This window comes from Callorhinus ursinus, unplaced genomic scaffold (genome assembly GCF_003265705.2).
Source record: "Callorhinus ursinus isolate GAN/ISIS: 27379988/994484 unplaced genomic scaffold, GSC_fseal_2.0 scaffold38, whole genome shotgun sequence".
NCBI lineage: Eukaryota > Metazoa > Chordata > Mammalia > Carnivora > Otariidae > Callorhinus > Callorhinus ursinus.
In genome coordinates this window covers 10,977,260-11,004,496 of record NW_027397100.1, presented here as the reverse complement: position 1 = coordinate 11,004,496, position 27,237 = coordinate 10,977,260, and the positions used below count along the sequence as shown (strand labels likewise).

Sequence of the window (27,237 nt, the reverse complement as noted above, 5' to 3'; positions counted from 1 at the left end):
AAAGTCATGACCTTAAAAAGGTGGTAACTTGTTTTCTTAGGTATCTTATAGACTGTATACTTAACTAGCTGCTCTGATTTGTGTGGGGGATGGGAAGGGAAGTGGTTTTCCTCAGGAATACCCCAATATCCTCCTTCCAGAACTTTTGGTTTGGGCAGATCTAGGCAGGGCTTCACTCAAAGGCCTTTGGCAAGCTCCTGAACTAAGCAGGAAAGCACCTGAAGCCAGTTCCCGCCTGTGATGTCCCATCACACTTGCAATATTTCCTGTGATCCTGTGGGAGCATTAGTGAGTGACTAAGGACTGGAACTTTAGGGTTCTATCCTAGGGTCTGAGGCTAGGGAGACTCTGATTATAGCCAAGTCATTTCCCCTACTCTAATCCACTCTAAGTGTGCTGACCCAGATTATAGCTCCTCCCCCACCAAATGTATAAACCAAGGAATCACAGAATCAGCAATCAGTAGTTTTATTTAAGGCGGGGGGGGAAGGCTATGCCCCTTCACTGCCTCCCTCCTACCTCTCAGTCCTATCCTAGGTCAAACACTGGAACCTGCTGGAAAGGCTGACGGGCTGAGAGGAGGGTGGCAGAGTCATGGACCCTTACCTCAAATCAGCTTCCTTTCAGCTATACCCACACTCCCAGGATTTAGGGGCCTCTAGATCTCACCTAAGGGAAACACAGCTTTTCTGGTCCTCAGATGGAAGAGCTGGGGGAAGGTACTCAGCATTCACCCTTCTGTGAACTGAAGAGACCAGCCCTCCCAAGGTGCCCAGAGGGAAGCCCCTCAGAGGGGCTAGGAAAGGAATGACAAGTACGAGGGATAGAAGATCTCTTGAGCGAAGTCTGGGCAGGCCCGGCTGTGCCCTCACACAGGGTATGGGTTGTCCAGGACTGCGACTCCTGCTGCTACACCACCGTCTGCATGCTCCATGGCTTTGGTTCGAAGCAGATGTCCCACATGCTTGTTCATCACAAGTGTCTTTCCCTGCCTATAGAATGGGGGCAGGAGACACACAACTCCATTACCAAGACAGCCCCCACACCCAAGACCTTCCCTGGTCCCACCTGAGCAGTATGTGAGTGACTGACTACATTAAAGTGCTAAGATTTTAGAATCAGATTTGGGTTTGCATCCTCTCTGCGAAATTACTAGCGCTGTGCCTTTGAGCAAGTCACTCAGCCTTTCTAAATATCAATTTCCTTAATTTAAAATAGAGATAATACCTCTGTAGCTGTAAGTTTCCTTCTCTATCTCTCTCTCAAGATGGCTGTGGTGATAGGTTTGGGGGTAAGTGGCAGGCAGAAATGCTGCTAGAGGGAAAGATTACAGAGAGAGAAGGCTATGGTTGGGAGCATGGTAGGAGATCTGGTATTCCTCCTACTTTGCTTGATCTTGAAGTGCAAATTTGCAGGAAGTGGTTTAAGGGACCAGGAACTATTCCTTACAAATTCCCAAGTAGTCTCCTCCTGATTCTTTAGTGCTCAAATCCAAACCCACAGGCCACTCAGCCTTTCAAAGGCACTGATTATCCTCTAGCCGGCCCCTCCCACCTTTCCCCAGAATTCCTGGTGGCCTGGAAACTGGACCCAAATTCTCTTCTTCCCTGGGGTCTCCTTCTAGTCCAGGGTTACTTTCTTATCCATCTTGATACTACTTGTCATTTCCTTTATAGTTACAAAGCACTCCTCATCTGACTTCATTTGATAGCCCTGTGAGGTGGGCAGGTCTTGGCTCCTTGGCTTCATTTATTAGATAAAGAAACAGGTAACATGACTGTGGACTGGCAGAGCTGGAACTGAAGCCCAGGATTCCTGTTCCCTGTCCTTTGCTTCCTCCGGGCTTGCTTGGCTGACCCTCTGACAAGGAGGAGACCCTCTTGTCTGGCTTACCTGACATAGACCCCAAAGATGCCTAGCTCTGAGATGCACTGGACCACTTGGACAGGGCTCCCAGGCCGTAGCAGGCAATTTCCAAAAGGCTCAGCTTCAATCTTTTCCATGAGGATGTAGGAGGCCCTCTCCTCGCTCTCTTTCAGCCGCTCCAGGGCCTGCACCATCTCCTCCCCGTATAGGTTGTTACCTGCAATGGCACTGGCCAGTCACCCTGGACCCTCTGCATACCTTCTCCACTCTATGCCCCCATTTCTGTGGTCAAGTCAGCAGCCTCAGTTCCTGACACCAGCTCAGTGAAGCCAGGGCAGGCCTGGCTCCCAAGGAGGGGATGTCACTTTAACAGGCAAGCCCTACCTACACAAGCAAACACACCTTCCACCACATCATCCTGCCCCGGTCTCCCTACCTGTCTGTGGCTTGCTTTCTCAGCCTCCCTGACTGGCTCCTGCCCCTCTTAAATGTTGAGATTCCTAAGGAATTGTCCTCTCCTCTATGTACATTCCTTTTTTTTTTTTTTTTGGAAGATCTTTTCTAAGGCTCCATCTATTATTCTCTGACTTGTTAATTCCCAAATCTTTAACTTAAGCTCCCTGTTCTAGACACCACATGGATATCCCATGGGCTTCCAAAACAAACTCAACACGTCCAACTAGAACTCATTACTTCTGTCTGAACCTGTTCCTCCTGGACCTTCCTACTCCCAATCAGGTGAAAGGCATCCCTGAGTCAGATTTGACTCTTCCCTCTACATTACCTGTCACTAACTCAGACATGTCTCTTCAGTCTGTACTCCACAGTGTCATAGCCCTAGCCCAGGCCTCTGCAATTATACCAGCCTCCTCTATGGTCTCTGTTACCAAGGAATCCCCTCATCCAGGACAAGCTCTGCTATGGCTGAAACATGGATCCTCGATCAATCGTGTATCCCTTCCCTCCTTAAAACTCTCTAATGGATTCCCAGTACCCTCAGGATAAAATCCAATTTCCTACCTATCTTCAATGTCCCTTATAATGATGTCCCAAACCATCTTTTCTAGCCCAAATCCCTGCCTCCACCCATCTCCTATGCTGCACTCCAGCCTCATCAGTTACTCCTTAATCTCCAAACACACACTTCCATGGACCCGTACCTCTACTTGAGGCTGTTCGTTCTGTATGGAATGCTCTCCCCCTTTTCCCACCTGGTGAACTCCTACTTATCCTTTAAGACCAAGATCAAAACTCATCTCCTCTGGGTCTGTGAGGCAGATATGATCCCTGCCCTCAAGGAGTTCAATCCAGGCAGGAAGACATCCAACCTCCTGATATGCCCTATCCCACTTCCCTACAATCTAGCCACAGGCACCTCAGGCTAAACTTGTCCAAACCCTTCAGTTACGGTTAATCAGGTTCCCCTGTGCTCAACAGCACTTGATCACAGGGTCTCCTAGGACACTGTCCAAGATGAGGGCCCATGTCAGTTCCTCCTGTGTCCCCGAGTCTGGAACTGTGCCCATAGCAAGTGCCGATCAGCATTGATAACAGCCTGCTAGCCCCCTTCCACTGAGCAGCCCTACAAAGGTGAAAGCACCTACCTCCACCCTCTCTCTGGGGCTTCAGCACAAACTGGCTAGGGGCAGCAAGAGCCTCAGCAATGGCCAGGTCCCCTTCTTCCCCCTGGGAGGAGGCAAGAAAGCAGTCACCAGCAGTTTTAGGCCAGAGGCAGGAGCTGCGGTCCTACTGGTTATGGAGAGCAGCATCAGAGGAAGAGCAGGAAGGGGAAGACTAATAGCCCCTTCAGACTAGACGCCACTATCTGAATGTGACCCCCAACAAACCCCGTAAAGCAGCAAGTACAATGAGAACAGGCTTTCTCTGGCAACAGTTCAGGGCTCCTCAGCAGGATGCCTGAAAAGCCCGTATAGATAGATATTCCCCGATTCTTGCTGTCCACCTCAGCTCCTTCCCCTTTCCACCTCCTGCCCCCCATCTACCCCTTTGCTGATGGAGTTTACAATGGATTCCAGCCCCCTTCCCCAGGGCTCTAAGGGTTCTCACAGAGCATCACTGACCCATGTCTAGCCTACTACCAGCTCCAGCCTCCCCAACACATTGGGTTCTGGGTTCCTGCCACGTGGGAAGCCTATAGTAGGAGAAAGAGGCTACCCACACACCATGTCCAGTGAGTAGAGGCCAGCAAAGGTGGCCCGGAGGCGGGCCACACTCTCAGGCTGGCCAGGGAGCAACATCTCCAGTATGCCCATTCTGCTCAGCTCCTGCTGCACCTTCTTAGTCCCAGCCAGCTGGGTGGCAATATCTGGGCACTTGACAGCGCATGACCTCTCTAGCAGCAGGCGTGCTTCCCAGTTCTGCAGATGGAAGAAAAGAAAAGGAATTCTACTTTATTTCACTTTGGCTGACCTTTATGAGCATCCATCAGGTGCCAGGTATCATGCTGTCTATCTTCACATTCATTATTTCCCACGGTCACTGCAACATCTTTGTGAGGCAGATGTGGATTCTTCCAATATATAGGATTCTTGCCCTCAGGGAGCTCACAGTTTAGCACAATGGTGCATGACTATAATTAAAAGGGAAATAACAAAAGGTATAAGGGCATACAAAAATGGATGAAGAGGTTTGAAAGAGGTGGGACACTTGTATATGAGTTCAGCTTCCTACTGTACTCCAAATAAAATCCAGACTCCTCACCACAGACTACAAGACCTGTCAGGATCTGCCTCTTGTCCCACTTCCAACCATGTCAGTTTCTAGACATCCCTCCATCCCACTCTCATAGTCCAGCCACACAGGCCAAACACGCAAATGTCATTTCCACCTTTGCATTTGCTGCTTTTCCCTCTGCCTGGAATTCTTTTCCTTTTGGCTTTTCCAGTGGATGGTTGGATCCTTCTCATCCTTAAGTCTCAGCTCAAACTACCCTATTTAATGTGGGATTCCCCATAATTCTCTATCTTTTCACCCTATTGTTTTATTCAAAGAGTTTCCCTCAACTAGAAAAATTTTTTTTTCCATTTTTGCATACTTTCTGATGACTATCTCCCTGACCAAAGTGTGAGCTCTGGCCCTTGTTGTCTGTCTTATTTCCTATTGTATTCCCCAGTGTCTAAAACACAGTGCTCGGAGCTTTGTAAATGCTCAATAATTATTTGTTATTGTTGTTTAATGAAGTGAAAACTGAGCAGTCAGGTAGACAGGTCAGACTCAATAAGGAAGGCGTTCTCAGATTAGCAGAATAATATGAGTAAAGGCCTGCAGGTGCATAATCACAGGATGAATGTGCTGTGGAATTTGGGGTGTGAGAGGCAGGTAAGAAGCTCTGAGGCTTCTAGGAGTTTGGGGTGTGCAAGGCAGGTAAACAGTAGAGGTGTCTCCCAGCTCTGGTCCCCATTCTGACAGTGGGGGGATAGCCTGTCCTTGATAAAGGCTAAGGCCTGAGGAAAAACACCCACCCCCACCCATGCTGTGCTCCCTTTGAAGCTACATGGTACAAAAGCAAGATAAGGTGATACCATCATTACTGTCATTAACATGAATGGACAGAAAAACTTTCTGACGCAGATAAAAGAGAAGTAAGAGTTGGCAGGAAGGAAATCGTCAGTGGTATGGTGGAACTGGTTTGCATTAGCTAGCCAGAGCTGATTGTACCCATCTCTTTCCAACTCTGTGTCCAGAAATGCTCAATTGGATAGCTTGAAATTGGCCACGATGGGAGTGCACCATAGAAATCAGCAAATGCTACAAATTGGGGCTCTACCCCTGAGAAACATGACTGTTAAACACTTGCCAGCATATCCCTAGAGACAGTATGAATGGTTGAAGCAACATGGATTCCTGAGGATTCAGATTCTAGAAGACAGTTTGTTTGTAGAGGATGAGAGGTAGCAAATATCTTATGGGAGAATAGGAGGTTCCACCAGTAATTTCCCTGAGAATCACTGAGGCCAGGGCTCAGGGAAAAACCCAGGTTGTTTTGATGCCTGAGCTGGGTCTCTGAGGAATGACGGTGGGTCCTAGGGGCAGAGAATGGTCTAAAAGAATACAAACCTGTGGACTGTACTGACTCGGCATGTAGCCGTCCCGGAAGTAAACCACAGCAACTTCCTGGCCGTCCCTAGAACACAGGATGGAGAAAGCTGCTGGGTTAAATTAAAACTGATATGTTCAGTGGATTAGTGTATTTTAGGGTGCATCAAAATGACTTTGGCTTTTTTCAAAGTCAGTCTGCACAGGATGCCTAGACTGTAGTTCACTGGAAGCAAAGAAAGTAGCTACCCATACCACCACTTCTTCCACTAAAAACATGAAGGTATGCAATAAGGAATGCTTTAACCAACTGAGCCACCCAGGCGCCCAGTAAGTAAGGAATGCTTTAGAGTATTCCAGATCTAGAGTCATTAGAGGAAGGCCAGAGGGAAACAAGAAGGCAACTAGAATCAAACCAGATAAATACATTTTAAAAAAAGGGCTAAAAATTACTGAGCCTCAGAATCATATTGCCATGCCTAGCAAAACACACTTATACTACTTAAAATAGCTGAAACTAGGCTGAGATTCTTTGAAATGGTGGATGTGAGGGTATGGAGATGCAAAATTATGAGTCTAGTCAAGACACAGACTGCCTTGAGTCGAGGCCAGAGGCCAAACTCAGGATCTGACAAGAAGGCCGGGCTTCCTCGAGGATTATCAAGGAAACCCAGCATTTGCTGGCAGAACCAGTTCCTAACATTAAAGCAGAACCAGATGAAAACAATGCCCATTATTTTCATGTGGTCATTGCTGGCCCCCATGATTCCCCCTTTGAGGGAGGGACTTTTAAACTTGAACTATTCTTTCCAGAAAAATACCTGACGGCAGCCCCTAAAGTACGTTTCATGACCAAAATTTATCATTTCTAATGTAGATAAGTTGGGAAAAATTTGTTTAGATATTTTGAAAGATAAGTGGTCCCCAGCACTGCAGATCTGCACAGTTCCACTATCAATCCAGGCTTTGTTAAGTGCTCCCAATCCAGATGATCCATTAGCAAATGATGTAGCAGAGCAGTGGAAGACCAACGAAGCCCAAGCCATAGAGCTACAGCATGGACTAGGCCATATGCCATGAATAATATTTAAAATCGATCTGATCAAGTGTTTATCACTTCTCCTGTTCTGCCAAAACTTCTTTTTTTGTTTTCATTTAATGGACATGGTCTTAGAAACACTACAGAATAAAAGCCCAGACATCTTCAGTCCTTTGGTGATTAAATGCACATTATCTATGATTAAGAGACAAACCTATGTCTTGTCTTGATTCACTGTTGTAAAGCATGAGCAGAGACTAGAAGTACCATCTGGATTGTTGTGAGACGTTTAAAAGCAGTGGCCCCTCTCTGCTTTTATTCATTTCCTTAAGTATAAAGCACTGTGCATGAAGGTAGTTGTCAGGGTTAGCTGCAGGGGTATGAGTGTTTTTCTTTTTTCTTTTCTTTTATTTTTTTTTGAGGGGGAGAGGTAGTTTTAGTTTAATTTTATGGGCTCCTTTCCACCTTTTTATGGTGATCTAATTGCACTGGCTAGAAGCAACTAGCCAGTTCTTTAGAATATGCTCTCTAGGCAAGTCTAACTTTATTTAGACACAGTAGATGGACAAGCTTGACTGTCTGAACCAATATGGGAACATAAAACAAACATCACAGCCTTCACTAGTAACACTGTGACTTTGCTGTCCAGTATAGAATCCTTCCTTCAAGAAAAAGCTTCAGACCATTTTGTATGGCTTGTCTGGAAATTTCTGTAAATCTTATGTTTTAGTAAAATAAATTTTGTTGTTCTAAAAAAAAAGACACACTGTCTTTTTTAATTTCTTCCCCTTTGATTTATTTGATATTGTCTGATATATCTGGAAAGTAAATTAATGACTTTGTTATAAAAGCACATTTTGAAAATAGTAAGTGGTATTGTGAAATTCATGGAGGTTCTTAATTTTAATCACAAATAAAAAAAAAAAAACCTATAAAGTTCCAGGTTAAATATGTGTTGCAAGCAATGCTACCAAATTAAGTGGTACTAAAGTCACTTGGTGGAATCCCCCTGGAGGGAAGCACAGGGCCTGGCTTGGAACACAAATCCAGGCCCCTTAAGGCCTTGCCTGGGCTCAGAGAGCAGAATGAATGAGCTATTCCTCTTCCTCCCTGACTACCCAGCCCACCTACCCTGGCCTGACCAGCTACCAAGAGGGGCAAGAAAACTTTCAGGAGCCCCAGGGCATATGAAAACCAAGGTTATTTTATTGTTTTAAAGATTTTATTTATTTGAGAGAGAGACAGAGAGAGATAGCAAGAGAGAGCACAAGCAAGGTGGGGAGAGGGAGAAGCAGGCTCCCCCCTGAGCAGGGAGCCCGATGAGGGGCTCGATCCCAGGTCCCTGAGTTCATGACCTAAGCCGAAGGCAGATGCTTAACTGTCTGAGGCACCCAGGTGCTCCAACCAAGGTTATTTTAAGAAGGCCCTTATCAAGAATGTCAATAGCTCTGATACAACCCTATAGAAGCAGAACATGACCACCTTCTCCAAACTTTCCTGAGATGACGGGGTATTTTGCCCCTAAAATTCAGAGAAGGAAGTAAGCCATCGAATCTCCCAGAAGAAAGGATTACCGGGGGAAATGGTTGGCAGGATGAGTTTCCTAAAGCAGCCCTCTATCAGATCCTTGGGGAATGCTCCCTGAACACTTACATAAACAGCCTTCGGTCTTGGTCCAGAGACCCCTTTTCAGAGACATCTTCAAACCTTCGACGGATTACATGGATATTCCTGGAAAAGATGGGCAAAGGTCAGAAGGAACGGCTGCTCCGTTCTGAATGGATCTTCACAATCCTGGGGCCATATCTGCCGGTCTCCCTCCTTTACTTACCTGGCTAGTAGCTCATTCTCTATAGCACGCTGGTCAAATATGTTCCTTTCCTTCTCTTGAGCAATCAGTAGCACCAGAGCACTGGGGAAAGAGCAAACACAGTTGGCAGAAGTGGCTACAAAGCTTGTCCTCCCTCCATCCCACCCCTTTCAGGAGTGAGAATGAGAACACAGCTTCCCTGAAAGAGCAGATATTCTCTCAAATCAGGAGGGTCTCAGGCGATACCTGAGGCTCTAACACATTATTTCCTGAAACTACGAAACCTGAAAAAATGGAGATGTCTCTGTTCCATCTCCAGCAGGTAGATGAAATACTGTAATGATGTTAATTTTCTGTGCAAATTAAAATTTAGGTTTAAAATCATCTCAAAAGGGGCGCCTGGGTGGCTCAGTCATTAAGCGTCTGCCTTTGGCTCAGGTCATGATCCCAGAGTCCTGGGATCGAGGCCCACATCGGGCTCTCCCCCTGCTTGTGTTTCCTCTCGTTGTGTCTCTCTCTCTGTCAATAAATAAATAAAATCTTTTTAAAAAAAAAATCATCTCAAAAACCCGAGGACTTTTTCTAAGAACTTAAAAATAATGATTTTAAAATCTTTCTGGAAGAATAAACAAAAGTACTGAAGAATATTTTATAGAAGAATAATGCTGGAGGTTGGAGGCTAATGACCCTATTACTAGATTATAAAGCATATAATAAAAGAGTGTGTGGTTCTTGCATGATATATTAGAATAGCTCAGTGGAATCCTACAGAACCCTACAGAACCAACTATAAATAAAGCATTATCTCTTGGGGCCTCCCAACATTTCTGTGATGTACATAGGGACACATTTGGTTCCACAGTATTAATGGGATCACTGAGGCCTCCCTGACCTCTTCCTTTCTACTATTCACATGCTTCCTTTTTTTTTTCTAAGGTTTTATTTATTGGGGCGCCTGGGTGGCTCAGTTGGTTAAGCAACTGCCTTTGGCTCAGGTCATGGTCCCAGGGTCCTGGGATCAAGCTCCGCATTGGGCTCCCTGCTCGGCGGGAAGCCTGCTTCTCCCTTGCCCACTCCCCCTGCTTGTGTTCCCTCTCTCGCTGTCTCTTCAATTAAATAAATAAAATCTTCGAAAGAAAAAAGATTTTATTTATTTATTTGATAGAGAGAGACACAGTGAGAGAGGGAACACAAGCAGGGGCTAGTAAGAGGGAGAAACAGGCTTCCCGCCGAGCAGGGAGCCCAATGCAGGGCTCGATCCCAGGACCCCAGAATCATGACCTGAGCTGAAAGCAGATGCTTAACAACTGAGCCACCCAGGAGCCCCTAGCCACGTACTTCTTAAAGAAGCAGGAGCTCAAGGACTCAGGGAGAAGCTAAAGCCAGAGAACTGTCAGGCTACCAATCAGGCTCTTTTTAGTTATCAAAGACAGGTCCAGTCTCCCACCAGATGATCTCGAGGGACAATAGTCAGCAGTAACAGAGTATCAAACTCCATTTTGCTGCGTGCCCATGGATTCCTGCTGAGACTCTTGGATGGCTAAATTTTGGCCTAGCAATCTAAGCGTGGATTCCTTCCTTCTGTACTTGGCCTTTCGTCTGTTTGTCTCTGCTTTTCTCTACCTCAACGGAGCCTCCTGGACTACATTTTGCATGACTCCTTTCCACTTAGCTGAAATACAGGTCCTAGTATGCCTCCACTCCTAGCTTGCCTGAAACCTCTTGAGGTCAGACATGACATTGAGCTGAATCTTGGCTTTGAGTTGGCTATCTGAGAGACAAGCTAGAAATGGTGCTCTCATATGCCATCCTCTCTTGAGAGAGTCCCAAGGGCCAATGGCCTTGCTTTTCATATTGTAGCCTGATCTGCTCTGCTCATGGGTGGGAAGGTGGCACCTGGCCCAGGCTGGCCCACCTCCAAGAAGAGGCGGAGGAGGGAGGCTGCAGGCTGTAGGTTAAAGTGGAACTGCATTTCCTGGCTAAGTCAGCCTGCCCTCTGCCAAATAACCACAGCCAGACTCAGAAAACATAGTCTACCTCCTCCTGCCTTCAGTCCTGAACAGTCTTTTGGGAGCAGGGCTAGGAACGTTGTCAGCTAAGGAAGGTAAAGTGACAACAGTGTGCTGGCTGGCAGTGAGGACTCCTGATCATAGCTCCAACATTTTATACCAAGATTCCTCCTTTCTTATCCCTACTCATTCTAACCACAGGGACTAATATTTTGAAAGATTTTGAATAAATGTCTAAATAGGAATCATAAATCATATCCAGGCTCCTTTAAAAAAATTCTCACAAATTCCGGGATAACTGATGAAAATTCACCTGCTCTATAAATGTTTGAGCCTCAGTTTTTCAATCTATACTATGGGACCATTCCTCTTGGAGGCAGAACAGTATAGTCGAGAGAAAGCAGGCCTTAGAGGCAGACAGACATGAATTCTAAACTTACTGGCTGTGTGACTTTCCACCTCTCTGAGCCCTCAGTTTGCTTTTCTATAAAATGAACCTAGTACTGCTTAGATGGAACCTGCTATTATTATTATTACTAGTACTACTATTGGAAGTACCCTGTAATAATCCTCACCATATTTTTTGTTTTTTTATAATTTTTGAGTCTTTCAAGTTTGTATTTAAATTCCAGTTAGTTAACATATAGTGTAACATTAGTTTCAGGTGTAGAATCTAGTGATTCATCAACACCCAGTGCTCATCACAACAAGTGCCCTCCTTAATACCCATCACTCATTTAACCCATCCCCCTGCCCACCTCCCCTCCAGTAACCCTCAGTTTGTTCTCTGTAGTTAAAAGTATGTTTTCTGGTTTGCCTCTCTTTTCTTTCCCCCACCATGTTCATCTGTTTTGTTTCTTAAATTCCACATATGAGTGAAATCATATGGTATTTGTCTTTCTCTGATTGACTTATTTCGCTTAGCATAATACATGCTAGCTTCATCCACATCATTGCAAATGGCAAGATTTCATTCTTTATTCATTCATCAGTTGACAAACATTTGGGCCCTTTCCATAATTTGGCTATTGTTGATAATGCTGCTATAAACATTGGAGTGCATGTATCCCTTCAAATCTGTATTTTTGTATCCTTTGTGTAAATACCCAGTAGTGCAATTGCTGGATCACAGGGTGTTTCTATTTTTAACTTTTAGAAAAACCTCCATACCATTTTCCAGAGTGGCTCCACCAGTTTGCATTCCCACCAATAGTGCAAGAGGGTTCCTCTTTCTCTGCATCCTCGCCAATATCTGTTGTTTCCTGCATTGTTAATTTTAGCCATTCTGACAGGTGTGAGTGGATATCTCATTATAGTTCGATTTGTATTTCTCTGATGATGAGTGATGTTGAGCATCCTTTCATGTGTCTGTTAGCCATCTGAATGTATTCTTTGGAAAAATGTCTATTCACATCTTCTGCCCATTTTAAAACTGGATTATTTGTTTTTTGGGTGTTGAGTTGTGTAAGTTCTTTATATATTTTGGATACTAACCCTTTATCAGATATGTTATTTGCAAGTATCTTCTCCCATTCCAAAGGCTGCCTTTTAGTTTTGTTGATCACTTCCTTTGCTTCCAAGCTTTTTATCTTGATGAAACCCTAAAAGTTCATTTTTGCTTTTGTTTCCCTTGCCTCTGGCAACGTGTCTAGTAAGATGTTGCTGCAGCCGAGGTCAAAGAGGTTGCTGCCTGTGTTCTCCTCTAGGATTTTGATGGTTTCCTGATTCACATTTAGGCCTTTCAGCCATTTTGAGTTTATTTTTGTGTATGGTGTAAGAAAGTGGTCCAGTTTCATTCTTTTGCGTGTGGCCGTCCAATTTTCCCAATACCATTTATTGAAGAGACTTTTCCATTTCTCACCATGTTTTTTTAAAGCATTTTTCAAAGCCATGATTTCATTTAATTTTCCCACCCTTTTAGGTATTGTTATTATCATCCCCATTTTACAAATAAGGAAACTGCTGCTTGGAGAAAAGAATGGACTTAGCAAAGGTCACATGCTGGGTCAGCAGGAGTGACCATCTGACTTTCAAAATGAGAGAGGACAGTCCCGGCTCAGGTGCCCACAGCTCCTATGCACCAGAGTCTGGTTCTGGGCACATGAGTCTTTGCACGTCATTCACAGCCTGGTCGGAGAAACCCTCTGCAGCATTTGTCCATCAGCAGTTCCCCGGCTGACCCCTTCCTGGCTTCTGTCTCCTAAAATACAACTTAGCCAAGAGTACTACTTGACAAAGTATTCATCTGATGCCTTCGAAATACACAGTGTCTAAGGTGTCTTGAGTCTTAGTAAGGCTTAGCAAGCCCAGAGAGGCTCTCTTGGAGGCAATAAAGTGATTAAAAATGCAGATTCTAGAGGCAGTGGACTCTGGGCTCTACCACCAACTCGCCATTTGACCTTGAACAATTCACTTCACTTCTCTGAACCCCAGTCTCCTCATCTGTAAAATGGGGGAAATGGGTGGTATCTATCTCTATAGTGTTTGATAGGAGGACCTAATGAGATCCTCCATGTAAAGTGCTTAGCACAAAGTGTGGCACTAGGAAGTGCTCAATAAGGGTTAACCATTAAAGCTATGTAAACATTACAATAACTGTTGGTACAGTGGCCCCTCATTTATCCAGAAGTCACTTACCTGGCATCCTTATATATCTGGAACATGGTTGAGAAGGAAGCAAAAAATTGCCTCTAAACAGTTAAAACAGACACTATCAAATCCCTAAATCAAAGCTTATGCATTTGCTCATCAAAGAGGCTGTCACACTAATTAGACACTACCTAACAACCCAGACCACTTGCTTTCCCAAACCCCAGCAAATCAGAAAGGAGGTCCGGGGACAGGAAGCACACTGACAGCAGTATGAAGTAAGAGCTGATAGTAGAGAAACAGAAAAACTGTGAAGAAAAGAAACAGGAGGAGAAAGCCTAACAGCTGGGGTGATTAGTGCAGGCAAACAGCCTCCCACGCCTCTCTATGTCTAGGGAGCGCCTCTGCCGTATGTTGCATCAAGATGCAATTATTGACAGATAACGCAGTCACTGACAGATAATGATGACCTCTAGCCAAAAAGAAAAGATTAAATTGTAAGTCTGCACCTCTTATTTACGAAGACAGCCCAAAAACTCCATTAAAACAATTTTGGCACTTAAAGGTGTAAGCTTCTATTTCCCGAAAAAAATCCCGCATTTCCTAATGATGTCAGGCAAAGAAGCAGTTGCTATAGCCATGAATGCTGAATCTAAAGCAGGATTCTGCTGCCACTTTTTCTCCCCCTTACTTGGCTGAGCCGTAGAGCTCCCAGGCTTTGGCGATCCCCAGGGCCAGTCCCTTGCTGGGATTATTGGAGAGGATCTTGGCAGCTTCTTTGGTCTTACTCAGGACATTGAGAACATGTCTGTGGAAGAGAGATGTTTGTTCAGTAATTGGATGGATCTGGAAGACCCCTCTGCCTGTGACTCGCAGACACTTATAGGAACGTCACTTTGAGAATTAGCTGAACACTAAAAAGCATCTTATCATTGTGCTCCTGTAGGATCCACCTCAGGCTGGAAAATCCTGGGCCGCCCACACCCTGGCCCCGCGTCCGTGCCCAGAGTCCTGAGACCCTGTGTTCCTACTCTACACCAGCCTCCCATTGGGCTAGGACTCCTTTCCCTGAGCCCCAGGTGTCTGCTATCTGGAATCCTGCTGCAGACCATCTGGAAACACAGCAACACGGAACATCACTGCTGGCTAGACATGGCTGGTACTAGGGTCCAGCCTTCCAATGGGAAGTCACTGATCCCTCTCTGCCACGGATTCTGAACTCTTTTCAGGCCTTCAAACTCTTTCTCACCTCAGATACTGTTACCTCAGCCGGGAATACTAACTTGTACAATGAGGGGGGCGGGACTAGATGAACCACGAGCTCCCTTCTCTCCTTGACATACTAAGACCTAATTACAAACGGAAACTGCTGTGAGGGGAAACGCATGGCCTCGGTCACAGGAAGGCACAGTGAGAATTGGAGATCCCTGCCCCCCCTGTAATTGTAGGCCTATCAGGCTTTCACCCCACCAGTGTGGCCCAGTGTTGCCCAAAGGACCCACCGGTGCACAGCTGGGGTGCGGGAGGCCAGGCCCCCAAAGCTGGCAGAGATGGTGTTGATTTCAATCTGTTTCAGGGCTGTGGAGCCATCTGCATTGCGCTGGAACATGTAGTCTGAGCGATTCAGGCCCAGGAACACAGTCTGTGGGGAAAACTGAAGGCTGAGTACATTTGCGCAGGGGCTGACTGAGGGCCTAGCTATGGAACAGACAGGTAACATGAATTCTACACAGAGATCAGAGTTGCTGGCTAATGCTCCAAAACCCAGGGGAATCATTCTTTTGGTCTTCCCCGGGTTGGTCACTGATGTATAAACCCAGTGGGGACCAATGAAAGGCAGATTCCCCTGAGCTCAGGCTCTGGGCCAAATTCTTCTGGTCAAAAAAGGGAGGGACAGGTCCTGCACTGGGGTGGAGTGGGGAATGGTTACCTGGGCAATGCCTTCTTTCAGGACTTGCTTGTGGATGTCAAAGAGACGAGCGGTGAAGTTGTCCCTCTTGATGGTGCTGGAGGAGGAAATAGAGCATTTCTAGGCTATATGGGACCTTAAAGGTCAAGTTCCACCCTTGTCCATTGCCTCCTGAATCTCTGGGTCTACCGACCCAAACTTGAATACCCACATCAACCTGGTAGAGAATAGTGGTTTAGTACCCAGCTCTAGAGCCAGATGAGCTGGGTTCAAATCCCAGCTCTACCACTCACTCCTAGGCAACCTTAGAGAATTATTTCACCTCTCTGTGTCTGTTTGCTCATCTGTAAAAGATGAAAATGAAAGATGAAGAGGAAAATAATTATAGAGTTGTGGTGAAGGGTAAGTGATATATTACATGTACAGAACTGAGCCTAGTGTCTGGCCTCGAGAGAAATTAAGAAATAGCATGTGATAGAACCATTCCATCTTTGAATAGCTCAGATGGTTGGTTAGCCTTCTGGTCGACCCAACATTAAGACTCCATAGCTTCTCCTACACTCTGGGACCTCCAAGGACAAATCTTCTCCACCTCTTACATGGCAACTCTCAGAAATTAAAAGACAGCAGTAATGCCCTGTGCCCCAAAGATTCTTCTGACACATGCTAAATATCCTATTTTTTTCTTCAGCCAGTCCTCATATGACGGGACTTCCTCAGGGCAGCCTTTCCTATCTGGATCAGATCCTCCTGCTATGTGCTCTCAGAGCGCTGTGGACCTCTGCTTTATAACACAGATTACAGTTGCAATTTTTCATTTGATTTCTATAATGACTAGTGTCATTGCTCCTATTTGACTATAAACTGCCCTGCAGTTCCTCTGTTCCCCAGCCAGCTCTCTCATGGGACCTTTCCAGCCCTTGGTGAGGACAGCCCCCAGCTGGGCTTCAGCCTCTAGGAAAGTTAAGACACATTTTCCCTTTTCTGAAGAGGTGCTCCCCTTCAAGCTTGGACCCTATGCTGTTGCTGTTATTCTAGCACATGTGATCCTGGGGCTCTATTCCCTTACAAACTAGGGTTTGTGTGTATTTCAGAGGACAGAGAAACGGGGAATGCAGGGTTGCAGAGATGGACTGCAGGGAAGGTCTCCACATAACTGCATCTTTAGGGCACAGGTCATAAATCAGGCTGCTCATAAATCCCACAATCCAGAATCACAGGTATAAAAGCCAGGCCCACCCTGAAAAAGATCTGGTGGGGAAGGTGGTGGTAGGGTTTATACAGTCATAACTCATTGGGGGTTGTTTTTTTTGTGTGTGTTTTTTCTTAAACTCATTGGGTTTTTAGCTCCAAGTCAATGGTTTCCAAACCTCTTACCACTAAGATCCCTTCTCATGTTCACCCTCACACCAATGGGCACTTTTTTCCCCTTTCTTTTAGAGAGAGAGAGCGTGAGCAGGGGGTGAGTTGCAGAGGGAGAAGGAGAGAGAGACTCTTAAGCAGGCTCCACGCTCAGTGTGGAGTCCAACTCAGGGCTTGATCTCACAACGCTGAGCCGAAATCAAGAGTCGGACGCTCAACCGACTGAGTCACCCGGGTGCCCTCCATGTGCACATTTTTAAAAGATTTTGTCTCTGGGGCGCCTGGCTGGCCCAGTCAATGGAGCATATAACTCTTGGTCTCAGGGTTGTGACTTTGGAGCCCCACACTGGATACAGATTACTTAAAACTAAAATCTTAAAAAAAAAAGATTTGTCTGTAACAAAATAATTGTTTTCTTTTGGAAAATTAATCAGACATGCAAGTATGTATGTCTAGTCTCTCTCTCTACATATATATATACACATATGTACACAAATGCATATATTTATATATATTTAATTCTAAAAGAATTTAATTTTAAAGAAATTTCCCTTGCCTCCAGGTCTGAGGAGAAAAAAAGGATCAAGGGAGAAGAGACAGAGAGGGGTGGATAGGGTAAGCCATTTCAGGGGTTCTATATCCTCGTACCCTGGGTGTGGCCCAGTCTATACCCCATCTCATCCAGAGATAAGGGGCCTGAGGTAACAAGAAAGAGTCAATGCCTACGAAAATAAGTAAGAAATCTGACTTTAAAGCCAATAATCTTCTCTGTCCTCTGTTTTCTCTAAAACTATACTGACCTTCCCTAATTCCAAATAGAAATCTCAGTCTTCAAAGCAGGGGGCCATGGATCAGAGAATCACAGAATGCCAGTGTTGGAAGGGATCTCAGATGCAGGCCAATCTCACCACTTTACAGATGAAGAAATTGAGGCCCAGAGAAAGAAAGGGAACCTTCTCGAGGCCATATAAATAAGTGAGGACTGGAGTCAGGATTAGAAGCCAGGGCTCCTGACTTCTATTCTACTACTTTTTGTTCTTCTGGGGGGTACCTGTCCCCCACCCAACCAAGTCAGCTGCCAGAGCAACACCTCATGGCTCCCCAGTCTTCTAGTCCCTTGGTTCCTGCAGTTCCCAGCCCCTAATGCCCCATGACCCAGTACCTGGAGAGCGTCTGCTCCAGAAAGGCAGCATTCTGGCTGACAGCATCCACCAGCATGTTGAAGTCCATCTGCACGGCATAGGCCTGCTCCAGCAGGGCACTGGGGACCAGTGAGGGGAAGAGCGTGAATGGGGCATAGCTTACCACCTGATCAAGGAGAAAGAGTGGGCAGGGATAGAACACCCATGAATGGGTTGTCTTCCTGCAAACATAACCCCATGGAAAGCAGGGCCGACATTTACTGAGGACACACAAACTGCAAAACAGTGGTTCCCTCTGGGAAGGGAGGAAGCAAACAGGATGATGAAGGGGTATAAAGGGAAGTTTCAGACTCTGTAATATTCCATCTCTTTACATTAAAAAAGAATTAGAAGCAAAACAGACAAAAGCAAAGACAATAAATCAGAAATCACTGAGCACTTACGGTATGCAAGGCACTGTTTTAAAGATTTTTTTTTTTTTTTATTTGCGAGAGAGAGAATGAGAGATAGAGAGCACGAGAGGGAAGAGCGTCAGAGGGAGAAGCAGACTCCCTGCTGAGCAGGGAGCCCGATGTGGGACTCGATCCCGGGACTCCAGGATCATGACCTGAGCCGAAGGCAGTCGCTTAACCAACTGAGCCACCCAGGCGCCCCACAAGGCACTGTTTTAAATACCTGACATGGCTGCATCATTTATCTCTGTGAGGCAGACTTTATTACTATTTATTCTTAATAAATAGATAAGGGAATTGAGATTCAGAGAGATTACATAACATATCCAAAATTATATAATGTGCCATGTCTTACATGGCACTGGGATTTGACCCAAGGCGGTTGATAAACAACACACACATACACACACAGCTCCTAGCCAGTTGATGATCTAAACCCAGGACCCTCTGCATGCCAGGAACTCACATCCCAGTCCCCCTGCCTTCTGGCTGGGGGAGAGGTACAGTCCTGCTGTAAGGGCTGCCGTAGAAGTGAATTCCGGTCCCCAGAACAGAAGTTAGGAGTGGTTCCCCCCCAGCGTTGGAGACAGTGACTCAGGTTGCCAGGCCTGGAGTTAGGCTTGGACTGTGGCGAACTGAGAAACCCCTGTGCCATCTGGAACACTATTTCTAGAAGGGGAGAATGCCTTCTGAGATTCACAACAACAAATGAACTAGAATTTGGGTAAGAGATGATAAGATGACCTTATGACTTATTTTATGAGGTATTCCTGAGTTTAACCTCTGAGTTAATATCCGTTTGCCATTATGGTAGTATGAGTTTATGGCATTAGAACTTGGCATTATATACTTATTTAAAAATATTATTTTGAACAGATAATATAAACACATGATACAAAATTCAAAAGAGACAGAAGGGTACATAGTGAAAAGTATGTCTCACTCCTACTCTGGCCCCAGTGACTCAGTTCTCCCCAGAGGCAAATGGTATACTAGAGTCTCACATGTCCTTTAGACTCTATGCATACATATATATTTTCTCTTTTTCTATACACACAGAAGCACATGATACATATATTGTTCTGTCCTTTGCTTTATAAATATTTGAGTCATTTCCATATATGTTCAAATAAAGAACTCTCAGTCTTTTTAGTGGCTGCACAGTATTCCATTCTTTGGATAGAAAATAATTTATTGAATCTAGCTTTCTATTATGAACATTTAGGTGGTTTCCTTCCCCCACCCCTTTATAATCAATGCTTCAATCAATATCCTAGAATATACATTCTAGCTACTTTGTGTGTGAGAAAGTCCATAAACTGTAAATTTAAAAAGTGGAAATATCAGGTAATGAGGATAAAGTCATTTAAAATTTTGGTAGATAATTCCCAAACTGCCCTCCTCAGAATCTCAGAAGACAAACTCAGGTAATACCCTGAGTGCATGTGTAATGACTATAGGGTGTTTCCTTGACTTTATTTATTTTTTAAGGACTTATTTATTTATTTGACAGAGAGAGACAGAGCGAGAGCAGGAACACAAGCAGGGGGAATGGGAGAGGGAGAAGCAGGCTTCCCGCTGAGCGGGGAGCCCCATGCGGGGCTCGATCCCAGGACCCTGGGATCATGACCTGAGCTGAAGGCAGACGCTTAATGACTGAGCTACCCAGGCGCCCGACTTTATTTATTTTTTTAAAAGATTTTATTTTATTTATTTATTTGAGAGAGAGGGTGTGTGAGCGGGCTGGAAGGGCAGAGGGAGGAGAAGCAGACTGCCCGCTGAACAGGGAGCCCAACATGGGGATCGATCCCCAGGACCCAGAGATCCTGACCTGAGTCAAAGGCAGGTGCTCCGTTTCCTTGGCTTTAAAACTCAGAACTTTGCCTCTTCCAACAAGTCTCATTTGGCCTGAAAAACTCCCAAAGATTTTTTCTAATAAGAGTTCCCTCTGGGGTACCTGGGTGGTTCAGTCGGGTTAAGTGTGCAACTCTTGGTTTGGGCTCAGGTCATCATCTCAGGGTTGTGAGATCGAGCCCTGTGTCAGGCTCCGTACTGGGCCTGGAGCCTACTTAAGATTCTCCCTCTCCCTCTGCCTCTCCCAGCTTATGCCCACGCACATTCTTTTAAAAAAAAAAAGACTTTCCTCTTCCTCTGTCCCCATGACTCATCATGCCTGCTTGAATTTAGGATCAATAGTATACAGCTGTTTTCTGCTATGCATAGGCCAAAGGCTGAAACACAGTTTTTCATTTTTTTATAGAGACACAGACACAGAGAAATACTCTTCTACTATAAGAACTACTATAGCACATGCATGACAAGAAATACTCCGCTTCAGAATCAGAGAAACAAAGAGTGCTGGGAAGAAGAGCCCCCATCTCACCTAAGGGGCCAGAACTCCACGCTGGGTATCCAGGTTTTTTTTTTTTTTTTAATTTCATGATTAAAAAAAACACTGGCTCTGACTTTTTAAAGACACTCTGGTGAAAAAACTGTTAACAATGCTTGCCTCTGGGAAGGAAAACAGTGGCTGGAGGGAGGAGATTTATTCTACACTGAATACCTTTTAAATTTTGTACCCTGTTCATGTATTTTTTTTATCTTAATTTTAAATTTTTTTAAAAATTAACTCCCTAAATCTGCAGGAGCCCGCACATGGCTCCTGTGCTTACTCTGCACATGGCTAATCTGTCCCCCGCAACCCATAGGATAAAGTTCACATTCCTCTTCCACCCAGTATCAAAAACCTCTAGGTTATCTGACTTTGGCCTGTCTTCTGTCCCACATTCAGGGGACAGAACATTGAGCATTTTTTGCCTTTTCCTAATTTGGGGCCTCTGCTGTGCTGTTCTTTTTTTTTTTTTTTATGTTTTTATTTATTTTAAGTAGGCTTCATGCCAATGTGGGGCTTGGACTCACGACCCTGAGATCAAGAGTTGCATGCCCTACTGACCGAGCCAGCCAGGCACACCTCTGCTATGCTGTTCTTTTCCCCTTTATTATTTTTTAAAAGATTTTATTTATTTATTTGAGAGAGAGAGGGTGCGCGAGCATGAGTGTCGGGGAGGGGCAGAGGGAGAGGGAGAAGCAGGCTCTCTGCTGAGCAAGGAGTGTGATGCAGGGCTCAATCCCAGGACCCAACCAACTGAGCCACCCAGGCGCCCCACCCCCATTTATTTTTTAAGATCTAGTTCAAATACAACTAATGAGTTGCTCCTTTTTCTAGATGTCCCATACAATTTCCTGAGAGAGGCAGTAAAGAATGGAAGCTCAGAACATGGGCTCAGGAGGCAAACTCTGGGTTTGAATTCTGGCTTTGCCAATTACACCACTATTCACATGACCTTGGGCCAGTTACTTAACCTCTCCGGGCCTTGGTTTCCTCATCTCTCATCTCATTTCTGTTGTGGTGAGACTTAAATGAGTTAGTGATTCCTAAGTGTTTAAAATAGTGTCTGGCACACAGTAAATACTTAATAAATGATAGCTAATATTGTGCAGCAGGCTATCTATGTTTTCTCATAGAACTGACATTACTTAATTTTGTTTTGTGGCACATTCTCCAACTAGACCATGCACTTCAGAGGCCAGGGCCTCTGTGTCCTCAGGGCTTAGAATGGTCTGGCATAGAACAGGCACCTGGTAAAGATTGGGAATGAAATCTCTCTTTCACACACACATACACACATACACACACTCACACGCTTCCTGTTTTTTTTCTCTGAATTGAGACTCTCATTGAGGACTGTGCGTTTTCTAGGCTCCATTAACTTCCAGAAAGACTAAGTGTTGGACCTTCACATAATACCTATTGATTAATAGAACAAAAAAATCTTGGAAGGGTAAATGCTCAATCCTGGGTTCAGACAAGCAGTTCCCATAATGTAAGGTTTACAAACCAAGCAATTATATTCCCAAAGCCAGAGGCAGACCTTCCACAGTATGAGCCTACTTTAGGTGACAGCCATTCTCATTCATTCAGGCCTCAGCAAATACTTACTGAATCTGGACTCTCCAGCAGGCCCTTAACTAGGTTCTGGGCACACAGAGAAAAAAAAGAATGTGGCTTGGTAAAGAAAGATGGGACAGCTCTCTGGCTACTAATATGGATTGTCATAGGGCATACTACTAAGTAAAAGGAAAAAAGCAAGGCACAAAAGGGCTTGTCTAGGACATTTCTTTGTGTAAAAAGCGGGAAAGAGAAATATATACTTTTTTTGTTATGAGTAAACTGTATGAAAGAATAAATAAGAACCTACCTTCAGGTCAGGAGAACAGGTGGCTAGGGAATGTGGGAGGGAGGGTTAAATTGTAAACTCTGCCCTCTGAACCATGAAAATGTCTTACCTAGTCACAAAATAGACTTTTTTTTTTTTTAAGGATGAGACTTTTAAAAGATGTGGTTTGGACTCAGCAGTTCTTTTGTGTATCAACCCTACAGAAACACTCATAAAGGTACCCGACAGACATGTATGCTGTTCCCTGGAGTGCTATTTGTAATCATAAAACATTAGAAATCACCTAAATAGTCATCAACAGAGGAAAGTTGAGCAGTGATCCATCCGTACCTGGAACACCATATATTAGAATGAAGCTAATCCTACTGGAGGAAGTTGGAAAGAGTTCTAAAACAGATTGTTAAATGAAAAACAAAATCACAGGGCTCCTGGATGGCTTAGTTGGTTAAGTGACTGCCTTTGGCTCAGGTCATGATACCAGAGTCCCAGGATCGAGTCCCGCATCGGGCTCCTTGCTCAATGGGGAGCCTGCTTCACCCTCTGCCTGCTGCTCCACCTGCTTGTGCTGACAAATAACAAAAAAAAAAAAAAATCTTAAAACAAAAACAGAGTAATCTGCATGATCTATATGATCCAATTTATTTTTTAGAAAACCATATATTTTGGGGCTAACTCTTGATCTGGGGGTTGTGGGTTTGAGCCCTGCACTGGGTGTAGAGGTTACTAAAAAAAATAGTAAACTTAAAAAAGAAAAGCATGTTATTTCTTTATATACACAAATATGTATATAAATGCACAGAGAAGGATATACACAAACCAATTGTACAGATATACCCCCCACAGTGTGATTAGGGGGTCTTAAAAAATAATAGTTCACTGGAAAAAGTGCTTCACATGAATTATTTTCTTATTCTATTACCAACTTGATGAGGTAGGTCCCATTACTATCCCTTTTTTATTATTTGAAGAAACCGCAGCTGAGAGAGGTTATGTATCCTGCCTAAGTCACACTTGAAACCCCAGACTTAAATTTGATTTCTCTAGCAGGCTACTTTCTACATATATTTAGAGATCAATTTTAGTTATTGAAAAAATAAAATAAAGCAAAAGCGATGTCTTGGACAGAAAGGATCTGCCTTTAGCCTGGCAGGGACCAGATAATGAGCATTAGGATCCACAGCGGTGTGGTCAGTGCTGTGGGGAGGAGTCAGGGGCTTACATCAGAGGAGCTGGGCTCCTGTGAGGTCCTCAGCAACACTCCCTCGGCCAGGGCGCGGTCCACAGCCTGCCGGGCCATCTCCTCCAGCTGCTCATCCCGCAAGATGCTCCCCCAGCCGGTGGCCATCCCAACCTGCAGCAGAAGGAGAGGAGAAGGCTTGGTGATAGATGGCCTGGGGCCCAGCAACGGATGAAACTGGTGGTGCCGTACAGGGGAGTGAACACTGGATGGCAGCTCTTAACTTCCATGAGTGCAGAATGGAAAGCTTGACAAAGCATTTCCACTGCCACTCTCTTTTGGTTCCTAACACAAGGACGGCATTATTCTCACAGTAAGGAAGTGGAATCTCGGAGCGGTGAAATGACTTGCCCAAGGTAATGACTGATAAAACCTGTATTTGAACCCAGGTCACAGGACTCCCCGCCCAGTGCTTTTCTTTTCTTTTTTTAATTTTTTATTAATTTGACAAAGAGAGACACAGCGAGAGGGAACACAAGCAGGGGGAGTGGGAGAGGGAGAAGCAGACTCCTGGCTGAGCAGAGAGCCCGATGCGGGGCTCAATCTCAGGACCCTGGGATCATGACCTGAACTGAAGGCAGATGCTTAATGACTGAGCCACCCAGGTGCCCCAGGCCCAGTGTTTTCATTGGAGAAAGAGGCACTAATGTCATATGTGATTGGGGCAAGTTCCTTCCCCCTTGTAGCTGCATATTCCCTACCTGTGAAACAAGGGGAATGGAGCAGACCAGTAGTTTCCAAACCTGGGTGAATATTCTGGGGAGCTTGGTAAAGAATACAAATTCCTGGGCCTCACTCAGAGATTCTCATGCAAGAGGTCTGAGGAGAGGGAGGGTATTTTTTTTTTTTTTTTTGTAGCTCTGTATTTTTAACAAATTTAAAACCACTGCAATAGATTATTAATTTCTGTTCTGCGGCACCTGGGTGGCTCAGTCGGTTAAAGGTCTGACTCTTGATCTCAGCTCAGGTCTTGATTTCAAGCCCTGCATTGGGCTCCACGCTGGGAATGGAGCCTACTTAAAATTTTTTTTTTTTTTTTAGTTTTCCCTTCTAGCTCACAACCCATGTTGGCAGATCTCAAATGGGAGGGGTGGGTAGGAGGAGCCCTTTGTAGAATACTATGAAATGCAGATACGGTGAACTCCTCCCTCATACTAACCAGAAGCAAACTCACTAGCAGGACATGACTACACTCCTTGTACAGACATCTATCATCACAGCACCAAGACAAAATATTTCTGAGAAATCACATTAGCAGCATAGAAACAACCAAAACCCAAGTGCCCAATGTAACAGGAGGAGGAGTCCAACTGCCTGTCCAGGGACACACAGGTATGAACCAACTCACACCTTGATACTCACTGATTTTGCAGCAGGCCTCAGGGATTTAAGAAGATCTGATTAAAAATCTGGAACACCGGTCATTCATTTTGTTTTGCCCCATTGTTATTGGATTTTAGGAAAAGAACATGGTTACCCAGCTCAACGGTCCCCAAAAAGGGAGCTAGAGAACACCAAGTAACTTGATCACATTTAGCTCCGTCTCCCTCTCCCTTTAACAGAACTGGTGCTAAACCAATTATGAAAGTCTGTTGGTCTCAGCACAATGTTTCAAAAGAAAATGACCGTGTGATTTCAAGAGGATCCTGACAACAGAGATAAGGGCAGTTCATAGAGTCATAATAAAGCTCTGGGTCAGTGAGATCCGGGTTTGAGCCCATAATAACATTACTTCCTTCATAAATAAGGTCACCATGTGGATTAAATGAGAAAAAAATCTGTGCGTAGTTCCTTATCAGGGTTTGGAGCTCTATACATGGGAACTTCTTTTTCTGGCAATACCCACTTTACAGGTGGAAGACTTGTCAGGTCACACGGCAGGCTGGTAGCAGAACTCGGACAAGAACTTATGACTGACATTAGAGCAACAGAACCCTCCATTAGCCCCCAGCTCTTCACAACTCTGGGATCCCAACATCTCTGCCTGCCCTTGGGCTCTTGTCTACTTGGTAAACACTGAATGGCATCTAATGCCAGACTCTAGACTAGGTACCGAGGACACAGAGAGATAAGACATTAAGATAATCACTATGTAAAGTGCTGATTGGGCCCTTTGTTTTTCTCATTCTGCAGACTCAACCTTGGGGCTTTGTTTTGCTGAGGACACTCAAATCTATACCTTCACAGTGGTGCTTTCCTGACCTCCAAACTTTTTTTTTTTTTAAAGATTTTATTTATTTGAAAGAGAGAATGAGAGAGAGCACATGAGAGGGGGTAGGGTCAGAGGGAGAAGCAGACTGCCCGCTGAGCGGGAATCCCGATGCGGGACTCGATCCCGGTACTCCAGGATCATGGCCTGAGCCGAAGGCAGTCGCTCAACCAACTGAGCCACCCAGGCGCCCCTGACCTCCAAACTCTAATAACCTACTGCTTACGGGGAGTCTCTGCAGAACCAGAATAGAATTTGTTGTTGTCTCCCCACAAATCTCCTCTGATGAATCCCACCCAAGCACTCAAGCCTTGCACATACTTCTCTGCAACACCCCAGTCTCCCCAAATCCTGTAGTTTCTATTAAATACAGAATGCTTTGAATTCCGTGATTTCTCTCCACCTCCGCTGTCAGGAGCCTCGTTCCGGCTACCATCATCTCTTCCCTGGACACTAAACAGTCTCAGAGTGAGGTTATCTTCAGTGACCAGGATGCATCTGCCTCTCTCCGGCCCCTAGGCTAGGCACGTGCTGCAGGCTTCTCTTTTTGGAACACTCCCCACCATTCCTGACTAGCCTTCATGACTCAGTTTCAGAAGCTGTTCCTGTTCTCCGCCAAGGGCTTCTACAGACCACTAGTTTCCCCCGTACCATAGGAATCAGGACTCGTTGTGTGTCTTCATCACTACTCTACCTGCCCGCCTAGTACTGTATTCAGTGAATGTTAAATGAATGAATGATGAATGAATGACAGACTGTGACCAGATCAGCAAAAGTCTTAAAACGCCCACGAGAAAATCCAGTCGGACTTTATCCCGAGGGCGAGGCCAGTGACTGCGTGAGGCCTGGGGCAACAGCACCCGTATCCCGCCCAGGCTTGCCCCACTTCATGGGCCCGTTCGCTCCCACTCCAGGCAGTTTGGTTCTAATCGCTCCCAGTTCCTTCCTTTCCTTTTTAAACTCCGGCACGCTGTCCCCGACACCGGCCCGATCGGGGTAAGGAGATCTGGGAAATCTCGGATCAACACGCACCAGCCCAACCCCCTCAGCGGACACCAGGTTTCCCTTCCCTACGATGAGTTTGAGGGGCAACATCTCTCCGCCTTCAGGGTTCCAATCACTGGCCAGACCCCTCCCTCACATGTAGCCTCTCTAGGAAACGTGGCCCTTGCCGGCCGCCGTTGCCGCTCCCCAACCTACTAGTTCGTCGTCCTGCCTTCCGCGGTACTCAAGCCCCTCGCGCAGTTACCCCAGGTCCAGGGGGCGGGGCCTCGCTGCGACCCAATGCGCTTGCGCGGGCCGCGCCAGTGGGGACTAAA

At 45.3% G+C, this 27,237-nt stretch overlaps 1 protein-coding gene across 4 annotated transcripts; it reads right to left on the bottom strand.

Moving 5' to 3' along the window:
• Nucleotides 1–444: 444 nt before the first annotated feature.
• On the bottom strand, nt 445–27,237 carry GSS (glutathione synthetase). Of its 4 annotated transcripts, none has more exons than XM_025875797.2 (13): nt 27,119–27,237; nt 23,692–23,823; nt 17,803–17,948; nt 15,300–15,375; nt 14,872–15,011; nt 14,061–14,177; nt 8,793–8,873; nt 8,615–8,692; nt 5,944–6,010; nt 4,050–4,244; nt 3,471–3,552; nt 1,894–2,083; nt 445–992 (listed from the first exon to the last, which is right to left on the bottom strand). In XM_025875797.2, exons 2-13 carry the CDS (start codon nt 23,815–23,817, stop codon nt 869–871), a joined length of 1,422 nt encoding a protein of 473 aa, XP_025731582.1. In that variant the 5' UTR covers nt 23,818–23,823; nt 27,119–27,237; the 3' UTR covers nt 445–868. The 4 variants fall into 4 exon arrangements, with proteins under 4 accessions (XP_025731582.1, XP_073736620.1, XP_073736621.1 ...); XM_073880519.1 differs by lacking the exon at nt 27,119–27,237 and adding an exon at nt 26,951–26,969; XM_073880520.1 differs by lacking the exons at nt 1,894–2,083; nt 27,119–27,237 and adding an exon at nt 26,951–27,063.